Raw genomic sequence first — 15115 nt, 5'->3', positions numbered from 1 at the left:
AGACTGGGTCCAAAAGTAACCTTTGACTGTGGTCCAAGTTCTGGATAATGAGCAATAACCATGAGTTTGGAAAGAAGGATGGCTAAATGGGGGACTGGGCTTAATCATTAAGAAGCCTTGAAGCATTGGGTCAGATTCTGTTTTCAGTCTTGGCCTGCTGTCAATAGGGATTCAATCTAGTGGCCTATGGCACAAACTTTGGTCTGGGTGAACCATGACTTCTCCAGTGCTGAAAGAGCCCCCTCTCAATCCAGGTCCCTGTTTTGAAAGGAAGGAGACTCAATTACCTCATGAAGGTGATTTGGGGGTTTATCTGAGGAGCATAGCCATCAGCATAGGGAGCCCTTACTTCTTAGAATGACAGATGGCAACACTATTGGCACTTCCATTTTAGGCCCTCAATGCTTCCCCTTTTTCTTGCAAGTCAGAAATGAAGTCAGATTTATTTGTTTGGTCAGATCAAATACAAGGGAGGCAGGGGTTCTGGCCCCTCCTGCATCACCATTGAATGACAACTTCTCCATTTTAGCTTAGGTGAATACCCTAAATGGCAGGGATCTAGAGGCAGGAACAATTGGCAAGGACCATAGAGGCCACCTAGCCCACCTCTGCTCCCATGCCCATTGTACACTTCAGGAAACTGATGTCTTGAGACTGTCCTTCATGTTCTGAGTGTAGGCTCATCTCCCTTTTGAAGAAGATGAAGGAAGTAGGAAAATCTGTCCATGTTCCAGGTTGTTAGGGCTCTTAAAGGAGACAGATCTAAAAGTTCAATGGAAAAAGAAGTGATCTGAGGTGGATAAGGGGAGATGGCACTTTTCAGGGTGATTGAGTAGAGAAGAGTGGTATACAGAGGTCAAGGGAGAGCTTTAAGGTAGATCTCAGGTTCTTCCTAAAGAGGAAGGAGTCATATGCTCTGAGAAAGAAGGAGATGCTTGTCCTTCCTTGAATAGAGCCTCAGAAACTAATACAGGTCACTGTGAAAGAGGCAGAGGAAGAAGAAAAGAGTAATAAAAGTTGGTGAGTCTCTGCTGCTCAAGGGTACTGAGGCAGCTGTGTGTTGACTTGATAACAATATTAGAGAGGTCTGTTGTCTTCCTGAGACATGGATCCAAGACATGACAAAGAAACTCTCAAGACTTAACATGCTAGATGACAACTACCCACTTTGGGTGATCCATATTGGTACAAATGACACTGCAAGAAAGAATTTTAAAAAGTATTTCCAGTGATGATGACAATTGGGGCATGGAATGGGCTATATGTTTCTTTGTCTATTAAAGGCAAGGGATGTCAAAAGAGAAAAATGGATTTGGGAAGTGAACAGTTGGTTAAGAAGGTAGTATCTGAGAATTGCCTTTAGATTTCTGAATCATGGCTTATGATAAAGGGGTGATAGATGCCTGTCAGGGATAAAATACACCCTTCAGAGGCTGGCAAGACTATTTTCAGAAGTCTAATCAAAGAGGCTTTAATCTAAAAAGGATGAGAGAGGGAGAAACCTGTCTGTATAAATCTCTAAAGTTTGAGAGTATAGTCACAAAAAAGAAGATGACTACTTCAGACCCCCACAAATTCACAGGAGCTAAAACCCAAGAACTGAACCTATGCCTCCAAGTTTTTATCCACAGATGCTCAAAGTTTATTCACCAAACAAAAGGAACCAGAGCTTCTAATGCAAGGGAGGATATTTTATCTCCTAGGGACCCCCTAAGACTTGGAAGAATGAAACCTATGGTTAGACGATGACTCTAGATGGATGTGCCTTATTCAAAAGAAACAGGTTGGAAAAGGGGGCTGGAGTAGTACTATAAATTAAGGAGGTACACTTATGTGGAGAAATCCAAGAATGGGAGGTTAGAGTATTTGGGTGAATTTCATAGCAGGTATAAACATTGGAGTGTACTACAGACCACCGGGACAGAAAGAGGAAATTAATGAAGGAAACAGATCATGAGGCTGGCACAGACTGTAGGTGTAGGAGTGAGGTGTGAGGGGACACTTAAATTATCCAGACATCTGCTAGAGCTCTCTCTGCCAAAAGCAGAACAGCTCATCATTTTTTGACTTGCCCTAGGGATAATTTTGTCCTTCAGAAAGCAGAGGAACTAATAAAGGCAAATTCTACTCTAGAGCTGATCCTCATCCACAGGGATGAACTGGGGGCAAGGATGGAAATGATGGGAACGTGGGGAGGAGTGAACATTTGATCCTAGAATATGTGATAGAAGAGAGGAAGCCTCTATGTAATCTGACAGGCCCCTTCCTTTTTGAAATCAGATTTTAGAGTTCAGAGGAAGGATGGGTGACATTCCATAAAGTAACATTCTTCAGAGGAAAGCAGCTAGGGGGGAAAGGAGTGATACTAGAATGGAATTCTGAACAAACAACAGGAAATTATCCTAAGGAGGAAAAAAAGAGGATTCATTTGAAAAGACCAATGTGGATGCATAGGAAACTCACTGACAAACTTAGATTAAATACAAATGGATTCCTTTCAAGTATGAACTAGGCTAGATGAGTGCTGAGATCCCTTTCCACACTCAAATTCAGTGATTCAGGGAGATGTGAAGTGTCCTGCCTTCTATTCCAAAGGCAGGAAATCACCAGAGCCAGAATTCAAACCCAATCCTTTGAATCCAAGCCTGTGCTTTTTCCAAAGTGACCCAATGGCTGAGGGCAGGCATGGACATTTGTACAAGTAATGACTGGTCCTGCAGAATAGGGGTATAGGGTATCCAGACAAGATGGAGGGACACAGAGAGACTCCCAGATATGACCTGGGGCAGCATTTTGGGCAAGCCACTGAGCCTCTCTGGGTCTCAGGTGATGGAAAGTATATACTGTGGTTCCCTTGGGGAAAGGGTACTTGTCAACCAAGCACTTACCTGCTTCCCATCCAGAGTATACAGCTTTTTAACCACTCCTGTCTCCAATTTGATAGCTTCAGTGATGTCAGTGAGGACTTGCTCAAAGGAGTGGGCTGTCTTCTTGTTCAAGAGCACCCGCACGGCCTTGCGGGGCTTCACCCCACTGCGGATGATGGTGACCAGCTTGGGCCGAACAAAGTCCTTATTCTCCCGGGCCTGGGCACTGTGGCTGCTGGCCAGGGACTGAGGAGCTTTAAGATTGGCCGAAGTCTTCACGTTGACCGACCAGTTAGGGTTGGCATTCTTAGCATACTCCACCTTCTTGAAGAAATTGTCTGAGGAGCACACATAGCTTTCACCTAGAGGGAAAACCAGGGGGTCAAACGAAGCCTGAGACACCAAAAAATGGGTGTGGTCTTGGGGTCAGACCTTGCAGAGCCCAAGTTGACTTGGTCTAAAAGGTGTCCCATAGCCTTAAGAGCAAGTTTGTTGGTGGAGGTCTTAGCAGTTTACTTGTCAAAAGTCACCAACCAAATGTAGTTCAAGTGTGGCCAAAAAAAATGACCCAGTAGGGATGGGAGAGGGGGAGAAGAAGAGATGGAGGAAGTGAGAGAAGGAGTGAAGAGGAGGAAGGAAAGAGAGGGATGAATGGAGTGAGATAGGGATGGAGGGAATAAAGGAAGGAGGGAATGAGGGAAGGATGAAGGGAGGGAGATAAAGATGCAGGGAAAGACGAGAGAAGTGAGAGCAAAGACATTAGGAGAGAAGGAAGGAATGGAGGAAAAGAGGGAGGAGGGGATGGAGAGAGGAAGGATAAGGAAAGAATGGAGAGAAGAGAGAGAGAGGGAAGGAAGAAGGCACCTCACCTACCATTGCCAGAAGCAGAGACAGCTGGGGGGGGGGTTGTGGTGAATAGAGCTCTGAATCTGGAATCAGCAAGACCTTAGTTTAAATTTGTCTTCAAACACTTGCTAACTGTGTGTCCCTGTGCAAACTCTAATTACCTCAGTTTCCTCAACTTAAAAACTGGTATAATAGTAAGAGCACTCCTTTGCAGGTTTTTGTGAGGATCCAAAGGGAACGTATTTGTAAAGTGCTGGCACATGATAGGCACTCTAGACATGTAGATATAGATAGATATGTTTATCCTATAGTATTTCAGTTTGGGGTGTAATAAGACATAGATTAACCCTTCCCTAGTCATGAGATTCCTTGGCCCGTTGCACTGAGTCTGTTTTGTCCTTCTTGCTTCTGGTTTGCAAAGTGCCTAGTGGATACAAGGTTCTGTTCCAGGCTCTGGGGCTACAAAGACAAAAGCAGAATCCCTACCCTCCAGAGGCTTCCATTCCCCAGGATGATGCTAATCTCTCACCCCAAGGTCATGTGACTCTGCCCTAAGAAGTGCCCGTGGATTCAAATAAGGATAAGAACCAGTCAAGCCTTTTACTTCTACTCATTATTTTATTGGATCAGCCCACCCAGTGTTCCTGAACCAGATGGCATCTGCAAAGACCAGAATGGGCTTCTCCCTAGATATTAACCAAACTATCTGGATTTAGCTCAAAGCCATTGGCATTAAAATCCAGGGGACAAAGCCACTCGACTGGGGCCCTGATTCTTCTGCCTGGTCCTTTGTGGGTGGTGCAGTTGGAAGGATCCTAAATCGAGAGGCAGAGGAACTAGATGTGAATCCTGGATCAAAGACTGTGGGACCTTAGGTCCCTTCCTGTGGGGGGGGTGTTGGAGGAGAGTCTGGGTGGGGACCAGGTGAATACCATCCTCTGAACCCTTATCTTCTTTCCTCACTTCTGCTCCCTTTCATGGTCTTTAGGGCATACATATTGACTATACTTTGGGGAGCCTGCCTGGTACCTAGGAGCTGGGGATGGAAAGCTGCTCATTTAACTGTTGTTCAGGTCTCATTAGAAGGGGCACCTGATCATCTGCCTTGGGCCTGGGACCCTTGGAACTGACCTATACATATGGAGAGAACCTCCCACCCCAGGTCTCAGAACCTTAAACCCACTCAGAAACTACAAGGGCAGCAGCAGCTGCTGCTGCTACAAGTGGAGCTGGCCACTTTTAGTGGGATTGGGCAAAACCAGGCAGGAGGCCAAGCTTGTCTTGGGCACTTGCCCCCACTTGGGCTGTTTCTCCTTCCCCTCTTGGCCCAGCCCTTGGAAAGAATGTAACTCCCCTCACTAGGGGAGTCTTTAGGAGGTGTTCTGCCAGAGGGGCTACAGGAAGGAGGCATAACTGCCCACCTGAAGAGCCCTCCCTTAGTTTTGGCTCAGGCTGGGGGAGTGGCCATCTAATCTGGACCAAAGTGGGCCCCCCAGCTTGAGCTCCTTGTGCAGGCATGGCATTCCCCTGGCCTTAGAAAGCAAGTTACACACCTTTCCACAGCTGTTTCCTTTCCGGCCATAGCTAGCAAGGAATGGGCTCCTGGGGAGGAGGTTGTTAAACAGAGCCCCAAAGTGAACTAGGAGAGAGGAAGATGAGTCAGGGGTTGGGGGTGGGGTGGGCAGGGGCCATTTTCAGGCCAACCTGCCTTTACTTCAAGGATGTCTAAGTTCATCTAATAAGTCAGGAGGCTGACAAGTTGGAACGGTCTGAAGGAGGGCGGGCAGGAGATGAAGACACTTGAGGATTGGCTTTCGGCCCTGGGGATGCCTGACTCGGACAAAAAGAGGTGTGTGTGTGTGTGTGTGTGTGTGTGTGTGTGTGTGTGTGTGTGTGTGTGTGTGTGTGTGTGTCTGTGTGTGTGTGTGTGTTGGGGGTAGGTTTGGAGGGGGTCATCTCTTGGCATAGAATTCCTTCTGAAGGTTCCTTCTATCTCTGAGGTTTGGCAATTCCATTAGTCACAACACATAAGGACCCATATATACCCATAGACCTATGTATCTGACCCTTTTATTAAATGATCATCTTCATTCCCCACATATACTTCCCAGGTGTCTATTGGTAGCAGATGGAAGCCACCTTGTGTATTGGGTGTATTGGACCTTCTTCATCTGGAACCAAGGAGTGATAGGAAGGGATATGAATCAATGTCCCCAGGAATTGTGGGGGCAATCAGTGCTGCCCTAGCTAGACAGTTATGTGAATGTGGCACACCAGGGCAAATGTAGCCCCACATGCTTGTGCACCATCTAGACCCTACCTGATGGGTCAGTCCCAGTGCCCACACCCAGTGCTGGAGGGATCCTCTCTCACCCCCCTCATTGCCACAAATGCACATGGAGCAGTGGCTCCATGGCGAGGCCCTGTTATTGATCCATTGGCTAGGATTAGCAAAATGATTGACAACAGCATCACTAGGATGCCAGGCTGTGCTTCCAAAGGGCTTTCCTTTCAATTACCTCCTTCTAATCTCACAGCTGCCTTAATGATTCTCATTTTGGAGGCAGTGAGCAGCCAAATGACCTGTTGGGGATCCTGCATCTGATTCTTTGGCTCTGAGGAACGCTTCAGAAGGGAGACTATAGAAGAGACCACTGGCCAAAAGGCATGCCAGGGTTTCAAGTTACTGCAATTCAGTGATAAGCACCTAATGGCCACCTTTTATTTATTAGACCCTATGCTGTGGCCTAGAGCTACAAAGCCAGGAAAACTTTCCAGTCCCTGCCTACGAGGAGATTACAATCTAATGGGATGGGGAGTACAGCAAATCTGCAAATAACTACCATACAAGAGAATATGTAATGAAGATAAAGCCAGGGTCCAAGCAGGGTGCTTTATGAACATTTAGGGAGGGAGCAATCACTTTCAGCTGGGGGAGAGGGCAGCCAGGAAAGCCCTCACGGAAGAAGTAGCTCCTAAGCTGAGCCAGGGAGGCAGAGAGGAATTTCAACAGGGAGCAATCACAAGCTTATGGAACTGAAATGGTGTGAGGAAGGAGGGCGAATGAGGGGGACAGTGAATGGTCTGGTTTGGTTTTAATATAGAGTGTGTGAAGGGAAGTAAAATAAGGGTGAGAGGTTGGGTGGAGCCAGGCTGTGGCGGGGAGAACTGGAATGTTAAGCGAAGGAGAGAAACAAGGAAGAATTACTGGCATTTAACGTGTGTGGATGGAGTGGGGGAAGGAGGGTGATGTGGTCAGATTTGTACCTTAGGAGACTATTTTGCTAGCTGATTGGAGGATGGACTGGAGTGCAGAGAGGATAGAGGCAGGGAGACCAACCAGGAGACCACTATAACAGGAAAGGTATGAGGGTCTGTCCCAGAGTGGTGACTGGGAATGGAGAGTAGACAGGTTTGAGAGATGTGTGTGGGGGGGATCACTTGGATTGGTGGCTGATTGAATGTAGGGGAAAAGGAGAATCAAAGATGACTGAGGTTTTGTTTCTGGGTTAATGTCAAGGTAGTGGTGGTGACAGAAATAGGCAAGTATGGAGGAGGGCCAGGTATCAGGGGAAATGAGCTTGGTGGAACTATTGAGTCTGGGTTGTAGGTGAGATATATAGGTGGAGGTGTTCAGCAGGTAAGTATAAATTCAGTGTGACTTGTCCTGGGGGCTGGGGAGGGGACTTTAGGAAAGGCTAAGAACTTTAATCAGTAGAATGGAAGATTTTTGAGGACAGGGACCATTTTGTGCCTCTGTATCTCCAGTGTTCAGCAAAGAGGTTGTCTCATGACCTTGGCTCCTAGAAAGAGGCACAACCTGGCTCAGCCCAGAAGAGTGGATTATTCAGTACAGTAGTTCTGCTCAACAGAGTTTTAAGAAGAAAGGATTCAATTGGATGAAACTAGGAAAGAATCTCTGAGGTCCACCTTTCCAAATCTGACATATCCTACACATCAAAGCTCTGAAAAGCCTATCGACATCCCCAAGTCAGGTTCCTGCCAGATGTATCTCTCCCCAGTCTCCACCTCACCCTTACTGGCCCTCACTGTTAGCATTTGCATGCCCTTATACAAGGTGTTGTCAGGACAACTACAGCATGAACCTTAAAATTATACAAATTTCAGTGACTTTCAAAATCCCCAATGGAATAGAAGAGAAAGAACACTGTCTTTGTCTCTAACTCAAGCATCCTAGTGGTCTCTAATGGTTTTTTCTTTGATAATAGAAGACTTAGGTATTAGGGCACCATTGACTTGGGGTCATTCCATGTTTTAGCAGATGAATGAACCACTCATGTGCCCAAGGTGAGTAGCTTTGCTCAACAATGGCTATGGGTATTGGCAAATCATTGAACAAACCCAATTCAACCATAATTAGATTCATATGAAACCAAGGGACTCTTCAGGAGGCCCCACAGCAACTAGGAGTAGGGGAATAGAGAAGGAATCCAATATGGTATACCATAGTAGACCCAAGGGACCAAGAACCTTTTCATACTGGCATTAATCATCAATTATCCACCCTGAATTATGCTTGTTCATTTCTACCTTTCTACCACTCCAAGGCTCTGTTTGGTTCCTGAGCAGGGCATTTTCACAAAAGAGATGCTTCTTCCAATTAATGGAACTATACAGCCCTGATGCCAATGTTAACCTTCCTTCAGTGCCACCCTTCCAAGCAAAGGAGTCTCCCAAAGACCTCAACTGGCACATTGAAGAATGGAGTACCCTGGTATGGAATGGATGGAGTCACAGAGACAGATTATTACTGAGTCATTCTGATGGGCTCATTACTGAGTCACCCTGATGGGCAGCTTGTAGCCATCATCCATTGCTGTCATGGGGAGGCCCTGGGTTTATGCCATACTCTTCACAATGATGGTCCCTATCCTTTGATGGTCATTCCCTTCACACAGTCACTGACTCTGCTGCTGGTCACCTAGGGGAAGTCAGGACTTCAGCCTTAAATCCTAGGCCCAAGAGAGGCCTAGGGAGGTTCTGGGGTCCTCTGAAAGTTGGCCAAATGAGCTTCTTTCTATTGGAAGATACTAGCCTGGGCCCCGGTGGCTTTTTGGAAATCCCCAGGACCTCCATTGTTTCCCCACAGAAAATCAGTTCCATTCACCCCACTGGTTGGGAGTTTCCCCTTGAAGTCTATCTGGATAAAGTGATGAGTTAGAGTGTAGTCCTGGCTTAAAAGGAAGACTGATAAAAAGAAGGCATATTGATAAAGCAGAATTAGAAGAAGTCTCCTTATTACTACTGCCCCATCCTCACCCTCACCAAATCTTTGAAAGCTAGAGCTCTGATCACATTACCCCTTGGCTCAAAAACCCTTCACTTGTCTACTGAGTAAAGTCCATACTTCTTGCTCTGTCACTCAAGGCCCTCTCTAATGGAGTTCCCAGCTGCCTTTTCATTCTTCTCTTCCACTATTCCCTACGATTTCTTTTACATTTGAGGCAAGTTTTACTGTGCTTGATTCCCTAATCTTGTCCTGTCCATTAGTCACACTGTCCACTAGGCTTAGAATAGACGCCTCCTTCCCCTGTCCCTTGCTTTGTTTGTTGAAGGCATTCAGCCCAGGAGCTACCTCCTCCATGAAGCCTTCCCTGATAGCTCCCCTCCTCCAATTGTCCCATTGCATCGTGCTTTCTACTTCTCTCATTGTATTTATTTTATCTAGGTCCATACCTTCCTAGTAGACTGGAAGCTTCTTGAGGGCAAGGTCTATCATTTTCTATCATTTTCTACCTTTGTATGCCCATGTAAGGACACAATAGTCTGTACCTAGCAGGCACTTAAGTCCTCTACTCTTTTGTTTTTTAGGTTTTTGCAAGGCAATGGGGTTAAGTGGCTTACCCAAGGCCACATGGCTAGGTAATTATTAAGTGTCTGAGACTGGATTTGAACCCAGGTACTCCTGACTCCAAGGCCGGTGCTTTATCCACTACGCCACCTAGCCGCCCCAGTCCTCTACTCTTAAATCTCTCACCCTCTTGTCCTATTCCATCCTTCTGCTACACCTCAGTCCTGAATCACTCCTACCAGTAGCCTTCTCGACACCTACTGAAGTTACTGAAGGAAGTTGGAGGTAGTCCCCCAACCTTACTGTGCCCATTACAAAATCCAACTTTAGGTTGTTGTCCAACCTCACCTGGGCCCTCACTCCAGCAAGGTAATCCTTTATGTCTACTTAGTTGATTCCTTATCTGACATCCTGCAAAATCTATTCTAAGCCTTCTCTTTCTTCCTCAAGCCCTTATACTACCTCCTCTTTCCTCTCTTAGCTGAGGACCTCATCTCTTTATAGAAAAAAGGGGAGACCATTTGCTGTGAGGTTCTTCTTTTGCCATTCTCATCTCCAAATCCCTTGAATTTGTCTCCCTATTTTTCTTCCTTTCCCCCCAGTCTCTGACAAAGAGACACACCAAGTCTCACCAAGACAAACTTCTATATGCCTTGAATACCTCCATTTTCCTTCTCTTCTAGCAGATTGCATCCTCACTCATCTCTTGCCCTAAATCTGCAACCTCTCCCTAGCGACTGTTTCCTCCCCCAGGCCTTTCAAATATGCCCCAGCCTCTTCCTTCCTTAAATATACCTTCACTATACTGACATCCCTTTAAGCTCTCATACTATAGCTCTCCTCCATTTCCCAATTAATCTGCTTGAAAAAAAAAGGTGTCTGTATACACTTCGTCCCCTCTCACTGATTCTTCAGCCCTCAGGAATCTGGCTTTCACTCAACTGAAAGTGTTCTCTCCAAAGTTACCAATGATTTCTTAATTGGCAAATCTGAGCATCTTTTCTCAGTCCCCACCTTTGACCTATCAGCCTCTTCGTCAGATGAAGCTCCTCATCAGTTTCCTTTGATGGCTCATCATCCACAGCATGCTCTCTACCCGTGGGTTCGTTGCCATGGTTTTTGTCATGTCCTCTCTTCTCTTCTCCCTCTACATTTTCTCTTCTGCTAACCGCGACTGCCATGGGTTTAGCTACCATTTTTCTGCAGATGTCTCCCAGATATACCTTGACATTTCATCCCCATCTCTCCCTTGAACTCCAGTCTCCTGACACCAAATGCCCATTAGACGTTTTGAACCGGATGTCCCAGGGACAAGTTAAACTCACTGTCTCTAAAGCAGCATTCGTTGTCTTCCTGCCCTCCTCTCTTCTAAACTTGCCTATTTTTGTTAAAGGCATAACCATCTTCCCAGTGTCTCAGGCTCATAACCTCAGCATTACCCTGCCTCACTTTTTCTCCCCTCACATATGTAATCAGTTTTCTTCTAATCTTGCCCCTTCTCCCTTCACAAAGCCTCTTGCATCCAACCCCTTCTCTCTGTTCATATAGCTGCCTCCTTAGTTTAGGTCCACACCACTTCTCTCTAAGTCTCCTTCTAGTCTATTCCATCCTACTAACAGCCAAAATGATTTTCCTTAAGGGCAAATCTGGACAGGAAACACTCCAGTGGTTTTCTTTTGCCTCTGGGATTAAAGAGAAACTGTTTAGTTTTAAACTCCTACCCAACCTGGCCCTATAGAGTTCTTGTCTTTAAGGCACTGATAAGTCTTCCAAATGAAGTTTTTCCGGGTCCCCCAAATGCTAACAGTCTTCCTCTCGAGTCCCTTGTTTTTCACTATTTCCTATATATTTTAATTTATTCACTTTCTGTTGATGCTCTCTGCATGCTAAGAGATGGACTTCCCATTAGAAAACAAGATCCTTGTGAGTATAGCTTAGTTCCTTCTTTGTCTTGTAGATCCAGGGCTAAGAATATTTATTGTCTGGCACACTCTAGATGATTAATAGACACTCATTGATTGATTGTTGGATTGAATAATTTCCTCAAATTGTCACAAAGAAAACTTTCAAACCAAGCAAGTTTTATTCAAAGGTAGAGCCAGTGGTTCCCCATTCTCTGTTGGGTGGGTGGGGCTGCCTGGGATGTATTAGCTAGTCAGAAATGCAAGCTGTCCAGAGCCATCAACTGTGCTGGGCAAAGCCCCAAATTCCAAGGGGAATTCAGCTGGTGGAGGTCAGGTGCATCAGTTCCTATCTTAGTTGGGGAGCTGACTTAAGGAAATGCCAGGCATTTCTCCAGACCGTATATAGCACATCAGCTTCAGGGACACACCCTGAGGGGGCTTTTTGTATTCTCTAAGTGAGCGGGTACTGGGACTGGCCCTGCAAATATGCAGTGGTGGAGGAAGAGGGAGATCAGTTACAATTGGGGAGTTACAGAACACTTTCCATGAGCCCAAGCTTTGCCCTAAAACCAAAAATCCTTTTTTTAGTACCAACAATCTTCCAGAGATGCCATATGGCTGCTTCTAGAAACCACAGAACACCCCCACGATCTCTAAAGACTCAGAATGATGGGTCACTCAAAATGCAATAAAGAGACACTTGATGGGAGGAGTGAGTTAATGGATAGCAACTTGCAACCAGTAACAAATGACACCCCAAAAAAACCACACAAAAGACATCCTCAAAGAGATATATGGCTGAAAAGGGAGATGAACAGGCCACATAACCAGAATGAGAAATAAATGATAGCCATATTAAGAATGGCCCTGCTACCCACGGAATGCTAAAAGTCCCACTGTCAGGGTTCCAAGATATTGGATGAGTCTCCTATGGAAAAATCTGAGAGTACCTGAACAAGAGTCCCATAGGATGAGAAGGCATGGCAGGGGTGAGATCTGCACCAGTGGAGGAAGTACTTGCATCACTGAGATCTCAGAAGCACTGAGGATGAGCAGCGACCCCCTTCTCTGAGAGTGTGAACCTTTGATAACTCATCCAAGGAATTGTTTCCATTGAGCTATAACTTACAAAATGGCATCCCATTGGAGTTAAGGGTGATACCAAGGCTTTTGTGGTTCACATGTATTATCCCCACCACCTACTCTCCCAAAGAACTCTGGAACTGCAGAGCTGGAAAGGATCTTAGATGTCATTGAGACCAATCCATGCCCGAAGTGGTAATGTTTATGGCATCCTCTATGAATGGTCATCTAGCTTCTGTTTAAAGACTTCCAGTGACAAGAGCCAGCTCTCTAACTCCTGAAGCAGTCCATCCCATTACTGGACAGCTCAAATGGTTAAGAACCCCAGTCTAGGCTGCAGGCATGAACTGAATGCCATTGATGCCTATGACATTGATTGGCAGACAGGCCTTCCATTTGACCACTCAGATTTCCCCATCTTCTTCTGAAGAAATAGAACCTCAGTCCTGAGGATCATTTCCCACCAAATGCCATGACCCAACTTAGTAAGAATACTGGAGTCAAAGGACTTCAGTTCCAAACATAGCTTTGCTACTTAATGACTGTGTGACCTTAAAACGTCCCTCCCCCTCTTTGAGCCTCACTTTCCTTCTCTGTAAAATGGGGGAGATGGACTAGATGACCCCAAAGTTCCCTTCCAGCTCTAGGTCTTGAATCATCTGATCTTTTGCTATAATTTCCCCAGTCAGTTGAGTTACCTTCCTCCAGCTCATCCATGCTCCCGATCTTTCGGCCCCCATCGATGGTATAGATGTAACGCACTCCCTGGGGGAGATTGATATTGTCGGACAGAGAACGGGTCAGGTCAGCCAGCAAGGCGTCGAAGCTGCGGAAGCGGTCAGTGGACACGGCATATACGATGCCCTTGAAGTAGCGGTCTCCATTACGGTAGAAGCGGACCTTCTTGGCCTTCTTTTCATTGCTCAGAGCCTGCAAGGTCCGGGTCCGATAGAAGCTGCAGTGGGCACTGTGGGTAGGGCTGGGAAGCCCATTCAGCCGGGACCCTCGCATGTTCCTGGATGCCTTATCTCTTTCGTCAAAGTGTCCAAAATCCAGTTCCATATTGTGGTGGGCCTCCAAGACCTAAGGAGGATAGAGTGGGTGGGTGAGGAAGAAAGGGGAAGGGAAAGTCAAAAAAAAGATAAGCAAGGAAAGAGTACAAATGTTAGTCAGAGCCAGGATTCAAGTCTCTGAAGAGATCTTTGCCTGTGGTCCCTTCCTTGCTCTTCTCCTTTGGTCTTTCGGGAGCTCTTTGAGGAGGGGGACAGGGATCCCCTTGGACAATACTTCAAGGAGAGAGAAGCTGCTCGCATTCCCAGCCTTCCTGGCAAGTGGCTCATATCAAGTTGAAATTCCAGGCAGATGTTCAGGGCCCCACTCCCACCAACAGCTGTAAAGTAATCCACACCCCCCAGCTCAGTTTCCCTGGACAGAAGGGTCCCTTGTCTGGAGGGAAGGAAGTGGTCTCTCAGAAGGATGCCCTGTTTTTTCTCACCCCCCCAGGGCCATTCATGGCATGCTCCCTGAGGATGGGAGCAGATCTGCTCGGAAGAGGGACAGCCCTTGGAGAACAGGCTGGGCCTTTGTGCTGGTGGGCTGGGCACACCCTCTCCCCTCAGTCTGCTTGTCAATTGGCAAATCCCCCTGACATTTCCAGGCTATGGCTGGGAAAGCGACTTGGAGGCAGATCTGGCACCTTGGGGGGCCAAAGATTTCGTTTTGCTGATGTTCCACACTGGGAAGACTGAAGGGGTTTCACCGGGAAGTATCACTGCCAGTGGCAGGGACCACAGGAAGCAAAGCATGCACACCTTTCATTGTTCTGAGCGCCAAGTAGTAAGCAGTGGCTGAACGATGGACAGCTGCCGTCTGAGTCTCCCCCCCTCCCTGCTTTGGGTAAAGCCAGGGTCAGCACCCCCCACCCCCCACTCCCCATCATCCCAAACCCCCAACCCCCCAGACCCTGGAAAAGCCTGGCTTCTTCACACCTCCTTGAAGGCCAGGAGAAAGAAGGGGTAGGGGCTGGGACTGGGCTGTTCAGGGACCCCAGGGGACTGGGAAAGGGGGGTCGAAGTGGGCAAGTGGGGGGCCCCAATTGCACCCATCCCCAATAAGGCGGGGAGATAGCGGAGGGGACTTAGCATTGTTTCCCCACGCCCCTACAACCCATCACAAAGCAGAAGACCCCCCCATCTTCCCAGTCCTCTAGAACCATGTCCCCCACCTGCTTCCCCCCACTCCCCTTCCCCCCTCTTTACTCATCCTCTGAAACTCACGTCCCACCTCCGCGCGCTTACAAACAAAGAGCCAGCCAACTCACTTTTTCCACCAGCAAATCCCAGGTAGAAGCTGGGGGGTTGCGAGCCTGACAGAATCAAAAGGGAGGGAGAGAACCACCCCCCCCCCGGAGGTAGAGGGGCAAAGGGACCTAAAAGGACAGCCAGACAGATTTTTGCCTCGTGTTTCCCCCCTCGGACATCTGTCCCACGCTGCCTGGAGGGAAAGGAGTGCGCGCCGCCAGACTCACCAGGGTTGGGCTGTTGGGTGGAGATGCTGAGAGAAAGAAACCCTCTGCCTTTGTTGTCTCAGCTCGGAGCAAGAAA

At 47.1% G+C, this 15115-nt stretch overlaps 1 protein-coding gene across 2 annotated transcripts in view; it reads right to left on the bottom strand.

Annotated features, from left to right (window-relative positions):
- DCX (doublecortin) overlaps positions 1 to 13574 on the bottom strand; it is a 42881-nt gene extending 29307 nt beyond the window's left edge. For both annotated transcript variants that reach the window (XM_074202880.1, XM_074202881.1), the window contains exons 1-2: positions 13211 to 13574; positions 2889 to 3229 (exon numbers count right to left, since the gene is read on the bottom strand). In XM_074202880.1, the coding sequence (XP_074058981.1) occupies positions 2889 to 3229; positions 13211 to 13574 (705 nt within the window). The remainder of the gene's footprint in view (positions 1 to 2888; positions 3230 to 13210) is intronic.
- Between the last annotated feature and the right edge of the window lie 1541 nt (positions 13575 to 15115).

The sequence above is a fragment of the Macrotis lagotis genome, chromosome X, assembly GCF_037893015.1.
Source record: "Macrotis lagotis isolate mMagLag1 chromosome X, bilby.v1.9.chrom.fasta, whole genome shotgun sequence".
In the NCBI taxonomy this organism is placed as follows: Eukaryota; Metazoa; Chordata; class Mammalia; order Peramelemorphia; family Peramelidae; genus Macrotis; species Macrotis lagotis.
This window is presented reverse-complemented; position numbering and strand designations above follow the sequence as displayed.